This window comes from Botryllus schlosseri, chromosome 9 (genome assembly GCF_051294905.1).
Source record: "Botryllus schlosseri isolate E-star chromosome 9, Bs_hap1, whole genome shotgun sequence".
NCBI lineage: Eukaryota > Metazoa > Chordata > Ascidiacea > Stolidobranchia > Styelidae > Botryllus > Botryllus schlosseri.
The window spans coordinates 13,791,544-13,818,045 of NC_137244.1; the positions used below are offsets into that span (position 1 = coordinate 13,791,544).

At 39.9% G+C, this 26,502-nt stretch overlaps 1 protein-coding gene and 1 long non-coding RNA gene across 2 annotated transcripts; both read left to right on the forward strand.

Annotated features, from left to right (window-relative positions):
• Positions 1–283: 283 nt before the first annotated feature.
• Positions 284–26,498, forward strand: LOC145447205 (somatostatin receptor type 2-like). Its single transcript, XM_080325621.1, has 12 exons — positions 284–475; positions 2,508–2,634; positions 6,262–6,424; positions 6,487–6,585; positions 7,076–7,229; positions 7,301–7,329; positions 11,619–11,706; positions 18,029–18,066; positions 23,445–23,675; positions 24,400–24,571; positions 24,999–25,132; positions 26,081–26,498. The coding sequence occupies exons 1-12, from the start codon at positions 403–405 to the stop codon at positions 26,165–26,167; spliced, it is 1,395 nt and encodes a 464-aa protein (XP_080181747.1). The 5' UTR covers positions 284–402; the 3' UTR covers positions 26,168–26,498.
• Positions 11,713–17,296, forward strand: LOC145447237 (uncharacterized). The gene is made up of 2 exons (XR_013917502.1): positions 11,713–14,918; positions 17,098–17,296. It is a non-coding gene; the product is annotated as an uncharacterized LOC145447237 (long non-coding RNA).
• Positions 26,499–26,502: the final 4 nt, after the last annotated feature.

A 26,502-nucleotide genomic window follows, 5' to 3' on the forward strand; every position in this document is an offset into this window, starting at 1 on the left:
AAGTGCAGTGCCCCTTTAAATATTTTTATATTTACTCGGTACGCATAGGGTTAAAATATAAAGTTTAGATTACATTGTAATGATACACGATGTATGCATTTAATTACTTGGATTCGGGGAGTTTGGAATATTTGTAAATATCGAAGGTTGACTCGTGGACTGTATCATCTCAACAGATTCCCGGCTATTGAAAGTTAATGGAGATATTTTCCGAAAAAGTGAGGATATTACTTCATTGTCTGTTATATTGGAATCTGCAGTATCGTCAGAAGAGAGACAAGACAATAACAACTATTAAAATCAGTGTACACATACTAAGGGAAGCAGTATTTGATGATCCTGGTTCAATAGGCATATAGAGGCACGATACGTTTCAGTCGAGACAATTACTGATATTGCAGGATGGATACCATAGCACCGACAGTTTTTGAGAATCAGTTATCTACTTTGCCCAATCTGGATGATCATTCCTCCGGTAAGATAAAATGTCGATAAACTGCATTTCGCGAGGAAAGGCAGGGGCACGTTTAAGGCTGATATAATATCAAACTGAACGGTAGCATTACATTCGTTTTAACACTGTACGTTAAATAAGGTGTCAAAGCTACTACGGGTTAAGTTTTCCGGGACTAGATCTGGCTACAAAACATGAAAATAGCAGTAGATCAATCTGTTGGTTATGAATGCTCATCATTTGGACAATGTCCGATATAATTTTAGTGATATAATTTCGGTTGTTGACAGCAGGTGTATGCAGGAACCAGTTTCTTCGCGCTCTTCCAACACGTGTTACTCTATACCAGAGGTCTCAAACAAGCGGCCCGCCAGAGCATTTTGTGCGGCGCGCGACGACATTTTAGATTTTTATTAATTTGACAATATATAAGTGTCACATATATCTTTTCAGGTTATAACCTGAAGATTTCCTCTTAAATTGCTCCGAAAGCCGGAAACTATTCAGCAAACTTCACTATGACATCAATTGCAAACGCTACCATATGCAGAGAAGAATTCACTATTTCGCCACATTTCCAATTCATGATGACAAAACCTGACCCTTATACGATTTGTGACTGAAATTTGTGAGTTGGACTTGGACGCGACTTTTCTTAGAATTACTCAGTCCCGGGCTAACACGGTGGCAACATGAAAGTGACTCGAGTGGACTCTGAGTGACACGGAATGACGTGAATTTGTTAGAACCATGGACGCAACAAACTAATCGCGTATCAGGGGAACAGTAATAGATCAGAAGATGGCAGATTGGTATTTCGCTAACCAAGCAAGTTGTTATGGCAACCATTGGCAATCTGTTAGCTACATTATAGAATGTAAACGTTTACATTCTATAGTTACATCTTTGGTCCCTAAGCCATGATATTAAGGCCACTTAATGGTACCGAGTACCGTAGTGGTAGCCTACGCTCCAACGATGTAACAACAATGGGGCGTTCGGCGTTCCGACATTTCAATCACTAGGACACATTCATTAATATATTTATATTATATTTATATTTTTTCTGCTCCTATATTTGAAAATATTTGGCCATGAGATTAATAACCCACTTATCAGAAGTATACCCGAATCCTGGATTGAAATTACAGCTCAACCTAAAAATGTTTTGATATCAGATCAGTCTCTATTATCAATATGTTATTCAAAATATTTAATAATAGCTGCAAAATTATAACCCGATAGCTTTTATGATGGCATCATACATTTGTACGCCCATATGGTGTCTATATATCTTATGATTAATATAAGCTATATCAAGTACAACAACAATTTTATTCAAATAGTTATAAATGTGATGATTATTTTCATGCCAGGCCTAAATTAATACAAGAGTAAATCACATTTTGGCGATGTGTGTTTACTGTCAGTCTGCTGGATCGGCTCACTTTCAATAGGACAATTCATTCCCGTCAAATAAGGCCTACTTGGAAAGACATAGAATACCCCTATAAATGCTGCGGCCCGCGGCGTCGTCAAAACTGGAAAACTGGCCCGCGAGCACACTTGAGTTTGAGACCTCTGCTCTATACGGAGTATCGCAAAATCTATTAGGCGAGAAAAGCTGGTTTCTGCTTATTATAGCATCCAATAGTCTGTGTAGAGCCGAATTTTAGGATGCACGAAACGCACTATGCACGTTGCGTTGTCGGACTTGCGATCATACTCGCACTTCAAACACCGAGAAATCTTTAATCTTGACGGCAAGATGTTCACCATTGGTGCGATCAACAAAATAATCTACGCATCCTATAGACGCTGCCACCGGGAATGACGTAGTGAAATTTGGAATTCGTAACGTTTAGTTGAATTTCGATATTAAAGAACTACGAAACTCATTATGAAATTCTGAAGGCTAAAATTTTCTATAAAAAGTATATATTTACCATATCCTAGTAGAACTCTGTGGAATATTATAAATTGAAAATACGGACAAACCCGCTACGTTGTCATATCTTCCCATTCTCTCTGACGAGGTTTTGTACTGTTTCAGCTGGATACACGCAATCACAGTTCGGAGCTGTTTACATCGCTTCCATCTCCGCTATCGGTCTGCTGTTCAATATCCTTGTGATGATGGTGATCATTGTACTTAAAGACTACCGGAAAACAACTAACTGGTAATTCGCCTCAACTTCATATTCGCCATGCATATATTCGTTCGGTAACGTCCAATATTATATTAGCGAGTATTCAGATTACAGACTTGAAAGGTTCATTTTGCGCAATTGGTGAGCATAGCCCTTAGTGATAGTTTACTATCTATGTGTGCTTTGGTCACTAATGAGCACGCCGCCCCACACCTACACTATTGTGGGAGACAGTTGAGACAAACATGTTTAACATGCTATAACTGATGGACCGACTATAATTTCGAGGGTTCCAATCATTGCATACGGTATACGACGACCAGGGGTTCCATTTAAAACAAATATCAATTTAAAACAAACGTGTTTAAAACAAGGCCCTTGTCTAAAACATTTTTTTAAAGCAATGACGTTAGGAATAGTCGATTGTGACATCATAGTCGATTGACATTAACAACTGAAAATATAGGGTAATTATAGCTTCTTTGGCGAAATAGGCTTCCAACCCGTGTCATATTCAAACCAAAAACATCTTTATCCAGGAGTATACATCACCATGCAGCATTTTTACGGTCTGCGGTCGTCATCATCTGAACATTCATTCCGTACTGATGATCTGTATCTACGTATATGTAGCTGTCTAACCGACTATTTCGAGGGTTCCAACCATCCCATATCGTATACGTCTGCCATATCGTGTGGTAATAGTCCTAAGGGCTCATGCAACATGTTTTTTTGTTAAGTACTTACACAATTATCTCATAATGATACAACTTGAAAAAACATATTTTTAGAAGACTTTTGTTTAAAACACTGTTTACAGCATGTGTTAAACAAAATGTTTTAAACAACCATTTGTTTTAAATGCAATCCTAGCCACGACTATATCTAGGGCAAGTCGTCCGAGGATCATATTACATTTTTTCGAAAGTATTTACGCAATTATGACATGAATGTACAACTTCTGAAGAAAAAAAACTTTTGAAAAAGGCATTTGTTTACAAGATACTTTAAACTAAGTGTTTTAAAACACCTCTTATTTTAAATGCAACTCTACATATAGCAATATAATGGATTCATGGTGTCGAAGCACAAAATTCGGGAACCGCAAACAGGAATGGGTTTTCCGTCCCTAAGCTAGCGAGGCATATTGCATCTAGACCAGTGGTTCACAACCAGGGGTCCGCGAAGCAATTTCAGGAGGTCCGCGAAACCTCTAAATTTCCAAAATGTGTGATATTTTTTTTTAATTAGAGAAATCACGAAGCAGTTTCGCTTCATAACTGGTAAAACTTAAGGATTCACGTTAACAGAATGGACGTCTGAGATGAAATATTCTACTGTGCAAACTCATTTTAATCGACAAATTGCCAATTGCCTACTCATACAAACATATTGCTGTTTAGAGATATTTTGTTAAAGTTTCGGAATAAATTCGCTTGCCAAAAAATCCGTTTCATCATGAGACAGAACCGCTACTCCAGATATCTTCAAGATGAGCTGCTACACGGAGATGACTATAGGCTAGACGTGATATTAATAAAATGATGGTGATGATATTGTTGCCATGGATGTTGCGATCATACCCAAAGGTGTCGTTGCAAGCGTTACGCGTTACTATTACATTCATCACCACCTATTATTTGTGTAAATTATTGGATTTTCGGCAATCGTTCATGTCAAATCGACGGCGCGGATTTTCGAGACAAGTCCGTGTATTTCACGGGGAAGAAATGCAGCCACAGAACTCGCTTTGAAATAATAAACTTCTTCCCAATTTCTACATAGATAGTATGATGTTAATTTCAAAAAAGGTCATTCTGTTGCTGTTAATCACTAGCCCACAGTTGATATTTGCACAAGACTGATGATGGTTGCACGGTACTAGAGCTAAATTTGAACTAACACTTGAGGGTCCGCGTGGGTCCGTGGCGATCCAAAGTGGGTCCGCGAAGACAAAAAGTTTCAGAACCACTGCTAGACAGCGTAAGTTTTCTATCACAAATCAGTTGTACGTTTATTAAGTGATTATTCAGTTCAGGTTGCACAAATGCAGCGGATGCCTATGATTCTGACAGGGCCAGTATAGTGCAGTCAGGTGCAATCACACATCTTTTCTCTTAGACATAGTTCTCTCGTGTAATGCGAAACATGCAGCGGGCTGCGGACAATTTGACAATCGATATTATGTTTTCAGGAGCAAGGGCCTTTATATAATGCTACCAATTGATATTATAGTATAGGTCTATGCGGCGGAATATGCCAACATGTAGCGAGCAATCCGCTGTTGAGATGCCGTCATACTGCATGAGATGATATTCCGAATGTATTATATTGTTGTTGTTGTTGTTGTTGTTGTTGTTATATGTTGTTGCTGGTTTTTGGTATGGTACTTCGATAGCTATGGTCAGTGGTCATTTTACACGAATTCCGACGCGCTCCACTTCCCTGAAGTTATAACAGTTTAATATGAATCAAACTCTATCCTCAAAGTTACGATTTATATTAGGGCAGCATTTAAAACAAAAAACAATTTAAAACAAACATGTTCAAATCAAGGACCTTGTTCAAAAACATGTTTTTTAATATTTTTTTAGTCCATGACGTCACGAATATTCAATTGTGACGTCGTAGTGGATTGATATTGACAATTGAAAATATAGAGCAAATATAGCTTCTTTGACAAAATCCAGGTACTATAGCTGTTGAACCTACTATTTTGAGGGTTCCAACCATCTCATATCGTATGATACGTCGGCTCTATCGAGTGGTAATTGTCCGTAGGCTCAAACAGCATGTCTTTTTGGAAAGTATTTCCACAATTATGGCATAATTTTGCAACTTAAAAAAAAAATATTTTTTTTAAAGTCCTATGTTTAAAACACTGTCGAAAACATGATTTAAACAAAGTGTGTTAAACAACCATTTGTTTTAAATGCTACCCTAGTTAATATACTAATCGGAACTTTTGATTCCTGCGTCCCCTTCCATGCAACGATTGTTTGGCCTCTTGACCCGAAAGTGTAATTTCCTGGTATAGCTTGTGCTGCTGTGTCATTCTGCAATTTGACCACTCGTTATGCCTTGTGCGTTTGGGAAACGCGGGTTGGCCAACCACTCTACAAACACGGAATTACCTCATTGTTTCTTCAAGCATATTTGTATTTCGTATTCTTACTACGAAATCTCAAAAGCAACACCGACTGCAATAAAATATCAATTAAATATGAATTTATTTGATAATTCACGTTGCACCATACCTTTCGGTGTGGAAGTACGTCTCCGGAAAATTAGTTCATAAGTCAAATTTTAAGAACTGCATGAATGCTGTATGCTGCTATGCAAGTGACACCGCCATTCGCGATATTGGGAGCCAGGAATAGTAGTCCTACAACCAATGTTCCCTCTAAGCTGCGCACGTGCGCAAATGCGCAGTGCTGATACAGTCTCTGCACACAGAAAATCTAAGTTGCGCACAAAAAATCCTAATTGATGACCTTTTTTTAGTCGTTACGCACTGTTGTCCAAGGGTCTGCGCAGTGAGTTGGTCAGCAGTGTGCGCAGACTTGTCAAAAATTAGAGGGAACATTGCCTACAACTCGCGCGTTAAATGACTTTCATTATAATTATTCTTGTTATAGCCATATCACCATATTTTAGGTATGTCCTGAATTTGGCAATAGCAGACAGTCTCTTTCTCATGCTGCTGCCGTTGAACTTGCAACAGAATGTTACGGGACAATGGACATTGGGGATATCTGCATGCGTTGTATTCCAGGGAGGTTTCTACGTGAACTATTATGCCGGAGTCCTGTTTTTGGCGGTGAATCTCATTCCCCACCCCGACAGGCGCCGTAGCCTTGCTAAATATAGCATTATTTTCAGGTGATGAGCTTCGACCGATACGTTGCCATCGCGCATCCGACATCAAAGTCATGGAGGAGATTCCGGTCGAGGATAGGAAGCTGGTTATTAGCGTTTGCGGTGAGCATTTTTCTTCCAAATGTCATCTGTAGAATATAGATTGTTAACCTTATACGCGTAGGCTATGCGTGCTGGACGTAGATGTTGATAAAATGATTTTCACATAGTTCGAATTGTGCGCAGTACTGTCCTACGCATGGATGCCTTCTCTATTGCTCGTGTATTAAATTTATTGACTAAGAAATGTGATAGCTGGTCATTACCTTTAGTTGTTGCGACCACTGGACTGAACGGAATGATGCAGGCCAGTATAGGGCTTGCGAAACTTTAACGCAGCAGCAACTATGATATCATGCGAAACATAATTTACAGAAAACTGTACAATATCGAACGGTTGTAAAATAACCATTCTGACGAATGCCGAAAGTCAACAACTGGATTAGTAAATATATATATTTATAGTTCATAATTCGCCAATTCGAACCTTGAACTTCGATGGTCGAGGATGAATGAAGGTATATGGTGAGGTCTGTGCTATTTTTCTCTGTAGGTTTGGTGTTTAGCGATAGCAGCGACGATCCCGCTCATGCTGAACTCGTCGATAAGCGAAGGAGTGTGTGACTTCTCTTTTGAATACGTCCATCCGGATTGTGCAGCAATCGGTATCCATTCCGCTGCGCGTTGCGAAGTATTTAAAAATATAGGTAACAAACGCAATCACATGACGGCTTTTGAATGATCGCCATACTGAAAACAAGTGCGCTTCTATATTCAGGAACAGTTGGAATCGACTCCATTGATGACGTAAGTATTCTGCTATATTCTCTCATTACGTGCGATTTCGTGGTGATTCGAATCGCTTTATTGCAAATATTAGCCCTTATTGTGGACACGTGGCTATATTTATACTAAAGCAAGCAGTCAAGTTGACGATTGCTAAAATTGGAGTTGCTTAATTAACTAATTCTGCATGACGATAACCCAGTTATTGAAAATGAAGTAAAACGAAAATCTCAACTAACGTATGGCCTTGTCAGGCATATTTAGGGAGATGTGATTCCATGAGACAGAGTGACGAAAATGCTTCGATATTTCTCTACGATAATCCAATCATCCAACATTCCTAATTTGTTTATAATTGCGTTCTACCATATGAACTATTAGTCGCTATAAGTCAGCAGGTCAGGCATCATAATGAGATAATTGAACTGGCGTAAAATTACCATTTAGAGCAGGGGTCGCCAACTCAAAACGGGTCGCGGGCCAATTTTCAAATTTCGCAGCGGCCGCGGGCCGCATGAATTCAATATCGGTATCAACTAGGCAACCATCGTTTTGAAACAACGCCGTGCTACTTAATTTAGGCAATGGGCGTAGTGACCACAAAAGAAGTAATATTTCATCATAGGAATACAAATACAACAAAAAATCATTATCATTAATTTCATTTTATTTTGAAGTCTGAGCTGTGCACGATTCTGGAAACGCTTTTCAGCGAATAAGGACTCGATATTGGGGCTAGCGAGATACGTTACTAGCTGAAAGACCATCTGCCCGTAAAGCTTGATCTTGTAGGGAAGCCTTAAGCCAGGGGTTCTCAATCATTTTTAGACACGCCCCTTTAATGATACTGAAAACTTTCGCTCCCCCTTATCGTCATATCACAAAATGCAACCAGAATGCTAGCAATCCCAACGGATAGTTTGATGACATTGAAGGTTATGACTGTTGATATGCACAAAATACACGGACCATACACAAAATTTAAATTTGATGCAAATCGCTCGGAGCGCGAAAAATTTTTCAGTTGACCGCAGCTCCGCGCCCTCTTCAGATGCTTTCACGCCCCCACAAGAGGGGCGCCCCCCCCCCAGTGAACCTCTGCCGTATGCCGTTTTATAGGCGTCTCGATGTTGGCAGTGGTTTGGCCATTGCACGTCAAGGCAATATGCCCAGCCCATTCATTTCAGCAGATTATTCTTCCTCGATGGAATGCTGTTGCCATCTCCAAAGTCGTTTTAGCTAGTGACGAATAGTGATGTTGGGCACAGGAGAATAGCTTATTTCGAAACAACAACAACAACAACAACAACAACAATACTTGAAACTGCATTTCAAAATGGTTTTCTCAGCTTTCTTCTGAAATCCTGAATCACGTCGCGGGCCGCAAAATATGACCTCGCGGGCCGCATGTGGCTCGCGGGCCGCGTGTTGGTGACCCCTGATTTAGAGGTCGAAGGATCATGAATACTAAACAATACTACGCAGTACGTGCGTGGAGAAATCCGATTGAATGCGCCTTGTACGAATGCGGACGACATGATGCCTCATTCGTAGATCGGTTCTTATTGCAGAAATCGAGCTATTTACGGATTTCCCAAACAGATTTATATTGTGAAAATCGCCCCCTGTACCCTCATCCCTTTACCTTCCCCCAACTCTCCCAATCACCCAGCCTGACACACCACATTTGATCCTAAACAGTGCCGATTTCAATTTAACTCACACCGAATAGATTGATTAAATTCATAGGAAGGACAATACACGCTCTGCTATTCTGAAAAGATTTCAAGACAGTTGCAATCACCAGGTCATTACCATTACAAAGCCTTCGTACTTCGTGCAGGACGTACTCAATAATCTAATAAATTTGTTCATTTATGTCGTGAGTTGGAAATTCCTTGTTGCAATAATTTACATAACAATAAACATTTCCCGGAAAGTGGTAGATCGTGATTATCTCTGATCTCCACGTCACTGATTCCTCTTCGCCACCTCATCCGCGTCAGCGGTGTCTTACAAAAAGCCTAGAGGTGGGCCGTGCTATAAGTCGGCAGTTACGGAAAAATAAGAAGAATATCGGCCTGGTGTAAAATGACCATAGCAGTCGAAAAACACCATGAATATACCCCAAAACAAACACGTCACTGATGTCCCCATGGAAGTGTTTAAAAAACTTGATTCTTAAAAGCTGGTTACTATTAGACCAGTAAGCTGGTACTTGGTAATGATTGCGTGAGCTTTTCGTTCACGTTCGTGCTCGGTATGATAATACAGATGCTCAATTTGCGACAAGCACTTGATTATTTTTAAATTCCTTGAATTTCAACGTATAAAATAACGTGTTGTTCTGGCAGTAAATAATAAATTTGCCAGCTTCCGTAACTGCTACTGGCTTGGGTCAATGGCAATCCAGAGCGAGATCACGTAGACTCACGTGATACCGACATCCAGTGGTTCAGAATCGATCGAGAGCTACTACAATTCCCCACGCATCCCCAAAATATTGGATAATGCGAATTAGGGGTGCTTGAGTAGTCAATATTTAACCACGAATCTAAAAAGATTAACACTTTGACTGCCAACAATCCTAAATATAGGATTTTACTCAGTCCCATAAAGTGCCAGCGATCCTATATTTAGGATATTTTTGAAATGAGTACAGTAAAGTCCGGAATTGGTTCTATCCCCGGATTACGGCTGTATCCGAGGCTACTGAATAGGCTTGTCATAAAACACCATTTTCGGTGCCGGAAGTATTTTTTTTAAATCACATTTGCATACAATAGGTCAACCTTTTTTGGTTTGGCCACTAGGTGGCTTTTCATAAAATGAGCAGCAAAAAAATGAATTATTTTTATAATTCCTTAATGTTGAAAAAAAATTTTTTTTCATAAGTTGCGCAAGGTTTTCACTTATCAGCATGCCCGATTCCAGCCAAATATCCAGCTATGCGAAAATTCATTGTTTGCTGGCGGTTACCGGCAATTTCCATAATAGGCCTTGGCAGCTTAAGTGTTAATACCATTTTCAAAGATATCATGACAGATTATTTCGCTTTAGTCATATCGTTATGAATGTAATTTTTCGAATGACAACAAGGGCACTGAAATTCGTTACTAGTACCAAGGCAGTAGGGATGGTGTGAACCTCATGACGTCACGTGTCGTCATATTGCTAATTCGTACCTTATCTGTCTATGAAGCGATAGCCTATATTAATGTACAGTGTACACGATACCTATAGCGACGACTCGGGCCACATCATGTCACAATGCAGAAGTACATGTTGGCGTTTTCAACGACACTAAATGTATCAACTGAGGCAATCAAAGGATATAATACTCCTATAAAATCAATATCTTCCGTCGCTTTGCCAACAATTTCGACGAGGACTTACCAGCGAATATAAGCTTACGCCTTAACGGTCTAGGCTAGACCGGACAATGTATTCGGCGTCTGAGTATCGCTATATTGATATTGAGCAGAGTGTAAAACTGGTTTCTATACTTGCTACCGATATTACCCCATTAACAAGTTTTACAGCAGTAGCCAACACCTCAATCACAAGGATTTGGTTTTCGTGATTTAGTAAAGATATGAGGTCCAGATTGCCCCGTACTCCTGCTAGCTTTTTTGCATCTGAAAACGATATCAATCTCATTGATTGGTTGAATAAGCATCATTCGCTGACTACGTATTTCGCTCGTGATGTTGTGTTCTTGCAGGTCAAACTCACAGCAGAGAGACACTAAATATTCACAAACGGAAAGCTGAATATTTCGAGCAAACATTTGTTACAAAGCAAGTAGCCTAAAAGTTTTGAGATTGTCAAGGTGCATGCTCGTTTATAGTGTTGATTTTTAATGCTGCCAGCGCCATGCATAGAGTGGCCCGCAGTTGAAATGCAATTAATATGAACCAAAGATGTTATAATGAAGTGAGAATTGTGATATATGAAAAAGGTTCACAGTGCAGAACCTACCAAGGTTCTGTTGTGAACGCGAACCTCTAAATTTCCGAGGTTCACGCACAGAACGCGAACGTGAACCTAACGTTCACACCATCCCTACAAGGCAGCATCTTAAACGCACGGGACAATTAGTGCGTAGACAAGACAGAAAGCGATTTGTATCTGAATTAGCATTGTGATGTCACGTGACGACATAATTTCGTGCTCTTCTTGCTGTTCAAAGCGATCCTACCATGAAAGTTGTAGAATCTTGCAGACTCGTAGAGATTCAAACTATTCCAATATACTTGGGTTATTGATATTGATTATCATTTGTCTGATCTTTTTCTGTAATACTGTAGGAGGGCAAGGATTTAGAATCGCTATTCTACGACGTATTCGACGATGGCCTGGAGAGCATGTACGACGGTGATGAATACGCGGTTGATAGTAAGTATAAACTTTCTATTTCCCTACCGGGATTTTTGGCGACTTTTCAGCCCTAGTGAAGCGCTCAATAGGAAATATATCGGCGTTGAAGAGATCAATTTCACTTTGCAGTCCTCGTTTCCCGCGCCTAAAACTCATTAAAATCGCGTTGTGGTCGTCTGTTGATACATGCATTTCCTATCGAGCATGTCACCACGGCCGAAAAGTCGCCAATAATCCCACGGGTTTACCTGCATTACGGAACGTTCGAGCGATGCTTTCGTGCTGTAATATCGATTTATTCTTCTGTAGGACTCATGATAGATGGCCACTGAGACTTTCTAAACCGATAAAATAAATTTAAACCGATTGTGCGTGTCTGTGTTGACCATGTTTTGACAACCTATGTGTGTATACCTCTTTACAATCTGTAATTATCTAGCTCAGGGTTGGCTAACCTGCGGCCGGATAAGGAAATTTGTGCGGCCGTGGACGCGTAATTCAATTAGTATGTGTTGGCGGTCGTCGACATGAAAATGGAATTTACGAACTGTCTCCCGAATTTTTGAGAGATTTTAATTAATCTTGAAATTTTCTTCGCGCTACGCGCTATTCAATGCGACTTCATAATGCTGAGATAGCGTAGTGATAGAATTCACAGCTACAGCAGCAATGGATTGTGGGTTTGAGTCCGACAGAGGTTGACTCCAGAATTCCTACCCAAGGTTTACTTAGTCCTATTCGCCATCTCATCCGAGTAAGTGGTGTCTTACAAAAGCCTAAAAGTAGGTCGTGCTACAAGTTGCCATTTACGGAATCAGATATAAGTAATATCAGCCTGGTTTAAATGACCATACTAGTAGACAAACACCATGATTACCACAAACAATGACAACGCGACTTCATTTGACTATTTTAATGTAGTCGTAGCACCCTTTGCAAATCATTACGACTATGTCCTGGAATAGGGCCGTAGGCTACAAGTAATAGAAATGCAACCGTGAGTAGCAAAAAGGTTGGCCCCCCCTGCAAGCCATAAAACTGAGTTAGAGGAGAGTATAATAGATAAGACTTGACAAGTAGGCCTATGTGTAGTTAGAGTGCGGATCCTTTTCCCACGACGACAGCGACAATATTTGCATGAACATGGTTATTTTTCAACGAAAAACAAATATAGGAATGCGTGCTTACAATAATTCGGGGAAAGCTATCAATTACATTTTGTGTGAACTCTCTGATCCGTGATAGGTGATGATTCTGAATTTCTTTTCCACGAATGTTATTTCCGATATAACTTGCTGCTTAGTGTTTCGAATAGGCCTAGCCCCGGCGCGTTGTATATAACGTATATGGCACCTTCTTTAATTTCCTGTCCCGATATGACCTAGTTAGAGCATAAGGTCTGACCCAAATGAATTGTATTGTGTAGATATATAGCAATAAATAAATTTGTGTTGTTATGATATATTTCGAGTTTCGATTTAAAGTAAAATTATTTTTAAGTTGATTATACTCTCGCGCTTTTATGTAAAGGATTTTATGTATTCGTTTAGAAATTCCCACCGCGCTTTTTCCGCGGTTCAGCTTCCTGCGTTTCTGAATCAGCCGCTTATATCACACTTCTCGAAGCAAATATCAGAATAGCTTATTTGTAGCTTTACTTCTACAATGGTGTAATTACCTACGTTAGTTCGGCAGCTCGTTTTCTCACGTGGTTATTATGGTTGAATACCCGTTACCTCGCACCTATTTCCTGCATACCTCATCATTGAGGCGATTTTTTTAGACCTAAAAAAACGGAAGATTTTGACATAAAAAATCAAAATTTTGAATTATTTTGACCTAAAAAAACTAAATTTTGACCAAATTTTGACCTCACGTATGCAAATTAGGACTTATCGCACATAATGTAAAAATTGTACTACTTATCTTGATTTCTGGTTGGAACTGTCTGTCCTTACGAAGTAGTTTGACCTGAAAAAACGTTTTTGACCTAAAAACTGACAAATTTTTACATGAAAAACAAGTATTTTGACGAAATCTAGCCCTATGAAGAATTCCAGTAGTTACATCACGTATTATGGTAGTAATAATAATTAAAATTTGTTGTAGTACAACGAAAGATACTTTCCTACATTCTCGGGTAGAAAGTGTTTGTCCTTATTAAGCAGCTTGCCATGAATGGAGAAAGAATGTTCAACAGCAGCAGTTGTTGGCTGGCAACACTGAAGTTGTGCGTACACTACTGGTGACACACAGTGTTGCTTTATTCTAACAATGTTGTCTACATCACAATTTTTCGTTATGCGCTTCTTGATATAAGAAGCATGCAATGCACAAGCAGTCTTGCTTCAGTTAGGATATTGCGGTACGTTGATCACAACACCATGTCAACCCATTTCTTTCATTTGACCGTTTATGATTCACAATGAGCAGACAATGGGGCGTGTACAACGGTAGGCCTATAAAGTAGGCTATAAGCTGTAAAATATCAAATGATAAGTTCACCGACAGTGCAAAATCTACGATACAAACGAAATACAGGTAAAAAGAATTTTGACTTTGTAAACAATTTTGACAAATTTTGGTCTAACGCTACAATTTTGACAACATTTTGACATATTTCGACATGCAAAAAAATCACCTACTCATCATTTATCAAACTGTACTGCTACTGGAATTATCTATGAACTAATTCAGCGGTATAGAACCTCTCTCATCTCGGTGAGATGAGTAAAATAGATGACATAAACTTTTTAGTGCTTGCGGACACGAAATTAGTTCTGGGAAAAATATTAAATTCAGTGGAGGATTTCATTACCAAACAGTTACCCGATGGAACCCTCTCTGAATATCTGGTGTGAACCTGACATAAAATCGCGCGAATATAATTTACCGGGTATGAAATGAACTGGATGAATTTAGTCAAATTATACTCCTCAAAATGCCAAATGCCCGTGGAAATAATTAACCGTAAGCCACAGTACCACTGAATTGGAAGATTGTCGATGAAATGATCTATCTATATTTAAACGAAAAACAAATGATTTAGCCTGATCTTAAATAGTGGATTCAGGATTCAGATTATCAATCGGTACAGGATATCGAAAAACTGTGATTGGCGCGGTCTTACTAAAAGCCATGGGATTAGATTGAAATCTCAGTCGATTTAAAATGGTCGCGCTCCTTCATTCACACAGATATCAAACTGATAATCACTCGGACAGCCTATGGTGAGATAGCGTATTGCGGTGGTTCTCAACCTTTTTGTCTTCGCGGACCCACTTTGGGCCGCCACGGGCCCCCGCGGACTCCCCACATTTTTAGTTCAAATGTTGCTCAATTTCCGTGCAACCGTCAGCTATCTCGTGTAAATATTAACTGTAGGCTGCTGAGTGCTGATAAACAGCAACAAAATGACTTTTCTATAAAATGACATCATGTTATTTATGTAGCAATTAGAAAGACTTTAGTATTTCAAAGAGAATTTTGTAGCTGTATTTCGTGAAATACGCGGCCGTGTTTTGAAAATCCGCGTTGTCGATTTGATATGGAGGAGTACCGAAAATGCCTTTCCACAAAGGTAGGTGGTGGCAAATGCGGTAATAACGCCCAACGCGTCTGACGACACCTTTGGGTATGATCGCAAAATTACGCAGAATCTCGTCGCTTGCCGGTAGCCACGTCCTGTGTGTAGGGCTCTATATGGCACCGAGATTGAGAAAAAGATCCTTGATGAACATATAACGTTCAGCCTATCCATCTCTAGCTAGCAACTCTTGATGAGTTTCTGGCATAGCGGGTTATCACAGGAGAAAATGGATTTTTGCAAACAATTTTTTCCAAAACGTCAACAAAACATCTCTAAACAGCAGAGGCGGTCATTAACGAAGTACTTCTACTTTTTAGAAGTACTCAAGTAATTTTCCTCTACTTCTGGTACTTACTCAAGTAGATCTGATTTTCGCTATTTGTACTTCTACTTCGTAATATTTTGTTATCTACTTACTTACTTTTTTTAGTTTCAGAGCTGTTTTAGCATACCACCTTTGAAACTTTCTGGACTAAAGACATGAAATACATTTTCCACCTATATAAGTAGTATTTATATTTCACTTTCAATTCCCAGTATCATATACTTTGAGTTCTTTTGTCTGGATAACATACATGTTGAAGTATAAAAGCAATGCCTTTAATTTCCGGAAATAAAGCTACACACTATGGAATTTTTACGATCCACCATATTTTTATTCACGTTTACTAATCGCGCAAAGTGTTTACACCGTATCCTATACAACTTCTCCGTATTTCTCTTCGACTAAACTACGGGCCTTATAATATGGGGGAGTGCGCCATACCATGATATTTTCTAAAACGTAAAAAAAGCAATTGTAGTAATGCCTTTAATTTCCGGAAATAAAACTACACACTATGGCATTTTTACGATCCACCATATTTTTATTCACGTTTACTAATCGCGCAAAGTGTTTACACCGTATCCTATACAACTTCTCCGTATTTCTCTTCGACCAAACTACGGGCCTTATAATATGGGGGAGTGCGCCATACCATAATATTTTCTAATACGTAAAAAAAGCAATTGTAGTAATGCCTTTAATTTCCGGAAATAAAACTACACACTATGGCATTTTTACGATCCACCATATTTTTATTCACGATTACTAATCGCGCAAAGTGTTTACATCGTATCCTATACAACTTCTCCGTATTGCTCTTCGACTAAACTACGGGTCTTATAATATGGGGGAGTGCGCCATACCATGATATTTTCTAAAACGTGCTGTTCGATTAAACAGAGGATTAGTATCGCATTTCCATATCAATAGTATCATTTTCATCCCATGATGCGTACGAATGCTTATGCTGTCGAAAATTTCATACCTCCTGGTATGCATCAATATGAATCAAGCTCGGCACCATTCGCATAGCTCAATTTGCCGCTTTTGACAATCCATGCGAACGAATTACGATCGTTTTCACAACTACTTACTTGAGTAGATTTAAAGTCAGTCAATTCTACTTCTACTTCAAGTAGTTTTAGGTAGCTTATGGAAGTAGTACTTCTACTCGTACTTGAGTCGATTTTTACGTCGCTACTTCTACTTCTACTTGAGTAGCTTTCTTGACTACTTTGACCACATCTGCTAAACAGCAATAAGTTTGCACCATTAGGCTATTGGCAAATTGACAATTAAAATGAATTTTCACAGTGAAGTATATCACATCAGACGGCCGTCTTGTTTATGTCAGTTCTGTAGTTTTAGAAGTTATGAAGCGAAACTGCCTCGTTCTTTCTCAAATTAAAAAAAATACAAATTAGGTTATCGACCGTTTTGTAAATTTGGAGGCTTCGCAGACCCCCTGAAAATGCTTCGCGGACCCGCGGTTGAGAAACACTGGCGTAGTGATATGATCCAGTGCTGCAACAATGGGTTACGGGTTCGAGTCCGACCAGGGTTGTAACCAAGTCACAAGGCTCCGAGTCACAAGTCAATCTCACTTTTATATTTTTGACTCGAGTCAAGTCGAGTCATTTTCAATTCCCACCGAGTCAAGTCCGAGTCCAAGTCACCGAACAGAGTATCGAGTCCGAGTCATGGTATTATGACTCGAGTCCAAGTCCAAGTCATTGTGTTGACTGCTCAGTTTCCAGTTAAAGTCTTCCTAAACCCACTTTTTTAACTCTGTTTGGTGATATTGAATGGTTCGCATTTATAGTATATCAATTTTTCTCACTTTTAGCAGTTTCTGGTCGCATTTTCAAGCACCAGTACCAACAAACGAAATCCCAATAATGTGTTGGCTTCGAAATGACAATGAAATGTCGGTCTTGGCCGTCTGAATCTCGAGTCAATGACTTGCTTCGAGTCATGCGCAATGACTCGAGTCCAAGTCGAGTCAATACACAGATTGACTCGAGTCGAGTCGAGTCATTTCCGTATTTTGAGAAAATGACTCGAGTCGAGTCGAGTCATCCGAAAATCGTGACTCGAGTCTGACTCGAGTCGAGTCATGACTCGAGTCATTACAACCCTGAGTCCGACCGAGGTCGACTCCAGAATTTCTACCTAAGTGTTGAAGGTTTATCTAAGCTCCTCCTCACCATCTGATCCACGCAAGCGGCGTCTTAAAAGGCCTAGAAGTGGGCCGTACTGCAAGTCGGCAGATAGTCGAAAAACACCATGAGTAGCAAAAACAAACAAACTTGGACAGCCCTGCTCGATCTCAACTTTCCAATTAGTCATGTTCAGGAGCAACAACGACACGATAAATTTATGATACCAGACTTAATTACGCAACTCATTAAATCGACCTTTCACAGGTAACACTCGAATGACGCAGAATAATTCGCCTCCAATCGTAAGTATTCGTTTATTCATTTGCCCCACACCAGATCAAGCGTTGCTCAACACGTTTCTGGCGAAATTGCATTTTAAATTAAATTGATATGTGGGTTTGTTTACAAGCCCGGAAGGTCAGTTCGCCACTGCCACTCATATAGAAAGTGGACAAAATCTCGTACGCAATTGCAACTGGAATTAGCTATCTGCAAGATATGCAAAAACTACTTCAAGTAGAAGTAAAACTATAAATAATGCGAAACAATAACATCATATTGCTAATTTATTCGCTAAAAGCCTTTCGACTGACTCTCATCAGTAGCGAACGTTTGTCATAGGTTGAATCAAATTCGAAATGTAGCAACTTTTTTTCTGTATGACGTAAAAATAACAACAACAAAAACTAGTAGATCAGGGGTGTCAAACATACGGCCCGCGGCCCGCCAGACGATTTGAAGAAGATTTGGAGATTCTGAAACTGGCTGTCGAATGTTGATATTTTCAGTAAGAAATACTGTCATTGAATAATCACCCAAGACATAAAATGTCAAGTATGTTCATTGTTCATATGCCACATTGTAACTATTCGACAGTGTCGTTGTGGTTTCCATGTAATAACCATTTGTGACTAGTCGCTATCATTGACACCCAATTCCGAGAAGGAAAAAAGTGCACACTAAGGTGACAGTTTCATCGAAAAATGGATCAAAACGTAGTTATTCACAGAAGTGAAAACGCCGGTTAGAAACTGGTATATGCAGGCTGCATGGAGAACATAATTGTTACCCAAAAATATATTTAAAATATCTGTGGTCGCACTTAATTTTCGCTTATGACTTAACAGCTCCTCGACTTCTAGAAAAACGCGAATCACGATATATTAATAATGAACCAAATTTCAACGTCTGCATTTACAGTTGAATATTGTGTATTCCTCACAAGGCATAGACAGGACTATCGAGAGATTACGACTGAAATAAAGCAATTATAGCTATATGCCAACGTAAATCTTCGCTAAAGCCACTGTTTCAGCAATTTATATAACTGCATTCAACCGGCCAATCATCGACATTTTGTCAATTTCATTGTTTGCGAATAGAGGTGTCGACAGAGTAGAGCCCTATCATCCGTAAGCTGGATATTTGAGCATTCAGGTGGACAACACAGGCATGACGTATGACAGGGGTCGGCAACCTTTTGCTAGTCGCGGGCCAAATTTCGGGTGTACAACTTTTTGGCAGGCCGGAATTTTTCTTAGTACTATATTTTACGCTCACTTCGGTATATTATCCTACATTGCTGCAATCTCAATCATACCAATCAGAAGACACGTGTATTTACACTTCAACAACACAGAATAATTGTGACAATTGACGCAGCTTGCCTTGTGAAAGGTTTTCAACTTCAGGTAACAAGTCAGATGAAACAAGAATCATACCCTATTCAAAATGGACGTCCGAAATACGTGATCTTAGCTTGCTCTTCGTGAATTTCATTGTTCAAAACTATTGTTCACATGCGTACGTGCTTCCAAAAATCGATGCAATTTCTTTTGCATTGCTGGTCAAGCTGGGATAAAGACCAATTTCAAGAAAGTACTCTTTGTCAAAGTCATGCAGCGACATGCTCTTTGTGTGGAATTTGTCATTCAATTCAACTGCATCGCATTTCAGAAAGGCCCATTTGAAATTTTCAGGCAATGGTATTGGCGTCCACATTAAACAGAGTACTGAATAGTCAGAATTCATTTTGTAGAGAAGGAATCTCGGAAAAGCGGGTGAATATTCAGCAGTGAAATTTCGTATCACAGTTACAAATGTAGTGTTGGTACTAGGTTTACTCTCCTCCAGTATAGGAAAGTGAGCATAATTTTCTTTGTACTGTTGACATTTCCAGAGTCACAGATTTGTTTTGAATGCGCCTCAACATCTCATGTATTTAGTTGTCTTCCCCCTGAAGTTGCAAATTCAATTTGTTCAGATGTGACGTTAAATGTACCAGGAAAGCAAGATGAGATACCCATTTTCGATTACAAGATTATGAGTCGGCGATATTTGTGTTTTCGAGGAAAGCTGCTATTTCATTTCTCAGTTCATACACTCGTGTAAGCATAGCTGCTCGACTTAATGAGCGAACATGACAGGTATAGGCCTACATGACATCGCCATATTGATTCTCTGCTTCTAGTAATATCTGGCGTAACTGATTCAGTTAATGAGACAAAAATTATATTAACAGTTTTCACCATTGTGGCCAAAACACATTCAGGTTTTTTGTCTGGGCACACAATGCCTTCTGGAAAATTAAACTATAGACAGGCTAACTAACATACGGAGGCTAGTTATCTATAATTGAACAGTTTGAGATTCCGTCATTGCGTCTGAGATGTTCCAAGCGTTTTTGAAGCAAAGGAAGAACACCTTTATTGTCACACCCCGTTGGAGCGGTAAACCCTTTTAAAAAGTATGGAACACCTTCGGTTGCGAGATACACCCGATTGATAAGCACTGATCCAGTCTATAGTCTATCTCCATCTCCTACTTCAACCACCTTCGTTTTTTGGCGTAACAATAGACTAATACGATGTAGGCTACTACAATATCGTAGCAATGCCGCATTTTTTCATGCAGCGCTGCACTGCAGATTGAAACTCATTATGAAACGGCGGGCCGTATTCTTGTGATAACTAATTATTATGTCGCGGGCCGGACGCTTTCGCTTGGCGGGCCGTAGGTTGCCGACCCTTGACGTATGAGATAACATTTTGGAATAAATTGACTGGCCCGGCCCGCGACGCAACCTGAGTCTGACACCCCTGTAGTCGACAGTTACCGAACACTTGTTAAGAACCACTGCTCTATATTGATCTGTGGCATGCATTGTAAAGAAAAAGCATGTAGAGAGTGTAGACACTGACCTCATGCCGCCCGAAAGTTTTCAGGTCTGGAAGCAGCAACAACCATGTTCTGGGCGATTGTTAAGTCATCATTATTCACCATGCAGAAATCGTGAAGAATATAATAATTTAATGATCGCCACTCCCCTGCATCTCCTGTGATTACAGGCTGCATTAGATGTACAAATGGCCACGGGACGCGAGTATTCGCTTTGTCGTCCACCTAGCTAGCCCCAGCAGATCCTGATTTGTATTTACCCTAGGCTTACACATCTTATTCAGCTGCGACGAATTTTTGCCGTTACCTTGTATTTGTCTTATAGGCACTCGCATTAATCCGTATTTCATGTTGTCATCATTTTGATCAATATCTAAACTAGGATACTATGTGTATGTGTAATGTGTAGCTATTACTATTGTGTTATTACTTAACCGTCTGACGACTAAGGTAGATTTATTGTAGTCCATCTAGACTAGAATTATACCTTGAGATAGGCCTTCACACCAGTGATTCCCAACCGCGGCCCTCAGCTAGCCTTCTTGCGGCCCCCACAAAAATATTGAGAAATCGATTTATGAAAAAAAAAATTATATTTATAAAATACTCTTGCTTGGCTTGGAGTGTGGACTTTTCAATTAGGATTGCAGGAAAGTAGTGAGTAGACTGCTAAGATTACGTCACTGCTGTTTCAATGCAATGTGCCCTAACTTTCCAGTTGAACGGGCAGTACCTGTAGATATAGGTATTGACAGGACCGTAACTGCCGCATCCCAAGCCCCCCAATTGGGGGGAGCGAGCACGAAGGGGGCCCGAAATTATTTAGTGAATTAGCATAAATTATAGAGTATTTTATGAAAGTTTATGCAACTTTTTCAAATATTTTTCGCGCAGCGCGCGATTTCAAGTTTCTAAGTACCCTAATTATTCGGTACTCTTCGACAAAGATAAAATACGCAAAGATTTATAGAAGTAGGTATATCGGCGTTGGCCATTACCGCACCACGACGCACGAAGACACCCTAAAGTTTTAGGCCATGTAACATGCGACTCCAAGAAGCGTGCCAGAATGATCGGCAGCGAGAAAACCTTGGCCGAAAAGGACTGCCCTTACGCTGACCGAAAACTTCGTTATGTATATTCGAAATACATATAGGTATAATTGACCATAGGCGCCTAAATGACTGGCGTCGAATGTTCCTGTCTTGGCAATCTGAACGTCACGAGACAAATAGGCTACCATCCCACAGGGAAAAATTATATGCCAGTGAAGAACTACCAATTTGAAATCGTGTGTATCTTTTAGTTTAGTTTGTTTGGGCGATTCTATATTTCTTGATATAGCAGACTGGAGATCACGAAATAACAAATAACATCATGTAACGAAGTCGTACCAACGGGTTCCCCCGTCCGAATATGTTTAATTACTATTTTCGGGCCCTACAGTTTCCAAGACACCTCACTCAGCTCTACCGGTAAATCTGATTACGTGAGCAGAGAGGACAAGTAATTGATAGCAATATATATGCAATTGCCGATCTTATAGACCTATTTTATTTTGAATTACCGAAAATTTTCGCGCTCCACGCGAGCTCACTAAACGGGGATCCTGATTTCGTGGCAGAAGCGAACAACGGCACGGGGTGACGGGCCTGACGAAGTGCTGTTTCGTTCCTGCCAACAAGTATACGCCCGAAGATGTTTAATTATTATTGAGTGGTCCTACCTTTTCAAACATAAACTCACTCGGCTCAACCGGTCAATCTGATTACGTGAGCAGAGAGAGGATAAAAATTGATACCAATATACATGCAATTCCCGATTATATTGACCGATTCAATCATGAATTTTATAAATTTTTCGCGCTTCGCGCGATTAGTCGAGAAAAGCTGCCTAAAACGGACACCCGATTTGGATGATAAATAGCGGTAAACAGCCATCTAGCCTGAGGAGGTCTGGGTGCTTCGAAGTTCTGTTTATCATCCTATGGGGGGCCCAAGAGAAACGTTTTTTTGGGGGGGGGCTGATGAAGTGCTGTGACGGTGCTTGGTATTGATAACTAATTTACGGATAGATGTGCAACAAGTGACTCACGATTGAATACGCCGAGATGCGTACTGCTTAGCCGGCAAAAGCAGCATAATTTGTAGTACTATAGCTCGCGACCCAAGCGTCCGAATAATTTGATATGTCGGTGTTTAGCGAAAGCAAGTGTCGCACTGATTCCAAAAATACGAATTGAAATCTCGCCAGGGCAATAAAACTAGTCCGAAATAGGCAGCAAAGGTTGATTGTTCTGAACAACGGGAGCGCGGCAACACAATGGCCAATGGCGCCAAGCGAATGATCGGAACAATGCCAATTTTCATATTTTGGTGACTATTTTGGGTTTCTTTCATTGCCTTGGTATTCGTGCGGCCCCGGCCGTACTCTGAAATTCTAAATTTGGCCCTGCCACCGAAAAAGGTTGGGAACCACTGCTTCACACCATTTATGTGTTCAGGCTCACGAGGAATATCTTGACGAATGTTTTGCCGAGATCACTACGGACTATCACACTTGGATCATCGGAAACTTCGTACTATCGTTCGTGGTGCCATTGGCAGTGATGGCATTCTGCTACGGCGGTATATTGTATCGTTTGCAGAACCCCAAGATAAGAACAGGCTCGAAGCCGAAAGTTGCCAAACTGCACAAAGGTGTTGATAAGAAAGTCCGGATAACTATATTAGTGGTAAGGATATGATAGTCTGCGATTAAGCGCTTTGTAAAATGGAGATCATGGACTCCTTCAGATTAAATAAGGTATAGCATAGTCGGGCTCATGATACCAAAACGGAATTGTTAACGGGAAGCCTTTATCTTTCCTGACTCGTCACATCGTAAGGGAGTTACAGCAATTAGCGATTTATAGTTCCTTCGACCAGTGTTTCGTAACTATGCAAGTTGTCCCTGTATCGGCGGTGCGATGTCGGCATCGCAGAGATAATTTGGTGTATAATATGTCAAAATTTGTTTCAGTTGAAAGCCGTGATGTTTTCAACATTTCTGCAGATCAGAATGAATTTTGACGACATCGTCAATGTCGACGATGGCGTAACAGGGTGAACGAGACGTGGTACAATGTTATAAGGGGTCCGCGTACTACTGCATCAAGTTCGAGAGTCATTGACCCACGGAACATCCAGTAAATCAGGATAGCTGAAAGTCAAATTCCATCTGTATTCTAGATAGGTAGAATAGAGACCGGTCATCAATAGTTATTTATTGGCTTTAAATCGTGCAATGATATCAGTTAACTTATTCCATTGTCAATATGCAATAACGCGAAACAATAACTTCATATGAAGTTATTGTTTCGAGTTATTTTGAAGTTCTGTACCCCAAATGGCTCGTTCAATATACAATAACACATCCCGTACATGCATCCATTCTAGTGTCAGCGACTTTTTGTTTAGGTGACACTCGTCGTCACTTTTATGATCTGCTGGTCGCCGCTACAGGGAGTGATTTTATCACGAATCAACAGACCTAACTTGAGCGAAGGAGCCTGTCACAAACTCCGCAACGCAGCAGTGCTGATGGCGTACTCTAACAGCTTTTTGAATCCAATCTTATATACTTTTCTTGGTGAGTTTTTTTTTTGTCACATGGATAGAGAGATGATCATTCACTATACAGTACATCTGTCCCTTGTACTTTTGATCTATACACAAACGTGTACAGTCTACACTTCCTTATAGTTATGCAATGTTGACGGATTCCTTGATTAATAATGCCAATGATAATTATCTAATAGCGATAGCTAGAATACAGCGATAGAATACATTCTCGTGCTCCTTAGGTTACCAAACCACATTGAAAATGGTATTATAGCTTTTAAATCGGATCAATTCACGTCTCCGCGTCTGAACATGACATTAGAATCCGCAAAAGTGACTCCGGTGTACATATATCTCGGTCTAGCTGCAGTTTTCGTTCCATAGCTTAGGTGCGGGCTAAGAGAGGTCGATGTTTGGATGGATGACAAGTATTCAAAGCACTTTGCCATTTCTAGGAATCAATTTCGCGAAAAGACTGAGAGCGGCATTGACGAGGATATTTGGCACGACAGTTGCACGCAAGTTGCATTGGTTCAGGAGGAAAGAAACCTCATCCTACGCTCGTCCAAGTTCATCGAAAACAACAAAGGTGAAATTCTTGCGTTGATTTTACTCCGCGATCATGTAATTTATCGCCATCCACATTACCTGCGACCATCTTACTCTTTTTAATGCAGCCCTTGCGGGCCACTCTGTTCCACTTTGTAACATTATATAGTAAGGTATAAAATGTTTATGTACAAAGGTTTCCAAGAAATCAATTCGAGATATTGATCAAGTTTACTACATGTATATACTGTCAAAATCCCTAACATTCACCAGCTGCTGTATATAGGCGTCTGTGACATTTACAACCGTCGCTCGATTAGGCTACCTCTCAATAATGTAACCAATTCTATATCACATATAGTCTTAGCATTATCTTATTTGTATAGTATTGTAGAGCTACAAGCTCGATGTACAAATTGTTAGATCCTTACTTCTTTCAAATTTATTGTTGCCGAATATTCCTTGCAGGCTAGTGAAAACAGTTGGTTACCACAAATGAAAAAACTTAATTTTGTCGCAATTACTTCGTCTTCTTTCGAAATGTTGCTGCGGTAGATTGAGCTCCGTTGAGACTCACCTTGAAATTGGATTAACTGCACATTCCGCGTTCCAATGCTTTCAGTGTCACGGGCCTTCCATACGAGCGAGATTGATATTATTAAAACCGTCACCGTCAGCTTTATGCCTAATATGTGTGGAGGAGCATTGGACTATGATACAAAATTAGCGAGTTTAAAATAGGACTAAAAGTAAATCACAACCAACAACCTCAGCTCAAATTTGCAAACTTCGAGTCACATTTTGAAAGATTTCTAAGTGATAATGACAGAACGCATTTCGTAAAACGTTTATATGCGCTCTGACATATTTTGATGGGCGTATTCACGCTGACTACAAGTATATACCAGAATCGTCGCACCCGGTAAATAACCGAGCTGTATATCAACCTTTCATTCAATTGATGGTTAACAAGGATGTTGAATTCCAGCTGTCAACGACAGAACCGCGGTATCAGATGACAAATTTCACGTCAAGTCGAGGACCCGACATCACATCTGGAAACACTGTGGCATGAATGGACGACGGGGTTAAAATGTCTCGCACTAATGAACAATATGAACTGAACATACATTGCCTCCACTCATGATGAGACGCAAAAGTAATCAGTACATTTTCCCGCATGGACGACAGCAGACAGCTGTAACCTGATATATATTGTATATTTATTCTACAGTAGTATACCGGACTGTAGTATGCAGCAGTGTATTACTGCATACAGTTCAATGTACGAGATAACTTTACGAATACGGTTACAAGCAAGGTTTGGTACAAATATTTCAGTGGAGTAGTCGGAGACGATTTTTCCGGGTGCTGGAATTAAATACAGCTTTCGAAGTGAATTATAATTTC